We start from the raw sequence: 1682 nt of genomic DNA on the forward strand, positions 1-1682 counted from the left end.
CACCGTCCACCTATGCTGCCTACCTTTGTGCGAAGAAATGCATAAATTCCCTCACCATGGACGTTTCAACAGTAGACACCATTTTGGAAATGGCCTAAATATGTACAAGATTCCACACATATAAAAGAATAGCCAAAATAAATACATAGATAATATTGGCACGGTTGTGAACATCTTTGAAGGAAATAGAAATAGTTTACACAAAATGCATGAAAAAACAAATGCCATAAGTATCTCAAAGGGATAAACTAATTGATATATGAAGGTCAAAATCCTTATTCAAGCCCAGTTTTTAACCTATGTATCCATTGAACTTCTGTCTTTTTCAATAGGAGTACCCTGTCACCTCCCCTGGGGCACTTGCTGAATAACCCTAATTTTTAAATCCTCCGCTGTGTGTCCATTTTCTATACAATGTTTAGAGACTGGCAGAACACTGTTGCAAGTATTGACTGTGGATCTATGTTGTGAAAATCTATCTTGTACTTTGAGTATATATATATATATATATATATATATATATATATATATATATATATATATATATATATATATATATATATATAATTTCTTTTCTTTTTTTTCCCTCTGCATATTTATACACTTAGGGGCCGATTCACTAACTTTGAGTGAAGGATTCGAAGTAAAAAAACGTCGAATTTCCTCTCTTTTCTCTTCCACCGCCGACATGCCTTCCAAACTAAGAAAGACCAGGAAGCTACGTGGGCACGTCAGTCACGGCCATGGCCGAATTGGCAAACACAGGAAGCACCCTGGTGGTCGTGGTAATGCCGGTGGTATGCATCACCACAGAATCAACTTTGATAAATACCACCCTGGTTATTTTGGAAAAGTTGGTATGAGACATTACCATCTGAAAAAAAATCAGTCTTTCTGTCCTACTATCAATTTGGATAAACTGTGGACTCTTGTCAGTGAGCAGACAAGACTGAACCATGCAAAGAACCTTGAAGGTCCAGCACCAATCATCGATGCTGTTCATGCTGGTTATTACAAGGTGTTGGGAAAAGGCAAGCTCCCTAAACAGCCAGTGATTGTGAAAGCAAAATTCTTCAGCAGGAAAGCAGAGGAGAAAATTAAGAGTGTTGGTGGTGCTTGTGTACTAGTTGCATAAAACTGTCCCAACAAAAATTAAACCTTTTGTTCTCTACAAAAAAAAAAAAAAAAAAAAAAAAAAAAACGTCGAATTTCGAAGTGTTTTTTGGGCTACTTCGACCATCGAATGGGTTACTTCAACCTTTGACTACGACTTCGACTTCGAATTGAAGGATTCAAACTAAAAATCGTTCGACTATTCGACCATTCGATAGTCGAAGTACTGTCTCTTTAAGAAAAAACTTCAACCCCCTAGTTCGCAATCTAAAAGCTACCAAACTCAATGTTAGCCTATGGGGAAGGTCCCCATAGGCTTTCCTAAGTTTTTTTGATCGAAGAATATTCCTTCGATCGAACTATTAAATCCTTCGAATCGAACGTTTCGAATGATTTAATCGTTCGATCGAAGGAATAATCCTTCGATCGTTCGATCGAACTATTTGCGCTAAAATCCTTCGACTTCGATATTCGAAGGATTTTAATTCCCAGTCGAATATCGAGGGTTAATTAACCCTCGATATTCGACCCTTGGTGAATCTGCCCCATAGCACATGGAGGCTTATTTA

General features: G+C 37.5%; 1 protein-coding gene across 1 annotated transcript; it reads left to right on the forward strand.

The window, feature by feature from the left end:
* The first annotated feature begins 666 nt into the window (after nucleotides 1–666).
* Nucleotides 667–1201, forward strand: LOC121400351 (60S ribosomal protein L27a). The gene has a single exon (XM_041583266.1). It carries the CDS (start codon nucleotides 689–691, stop codon nucleotides 1133–1135), a length of 447 nt encoding a protein of 148 aa, XP_041439200.1. The 5' UTR covers nucleotides 667–688; the 3' UTR covers nucleotides 1136–1201.
* The last annotated feature ends 481 nt before the right edge of the window (nucleotides 1202–1682 follow it).

This window comes from Xenopus laevis, chromosome 2S (assembly GCF_017654675.1).
Source record: "Xenopus laevis strain J_2021 chromosome 2S, Xenopus_laevis_v10.1, whole genome shotgun sequence".
NCBI classification, from domain to species: Eukaryota; Metazoa; Chordata; class Amphibia; order Anura; family Pipidae; genus Xenopus; species Xenopus laevis.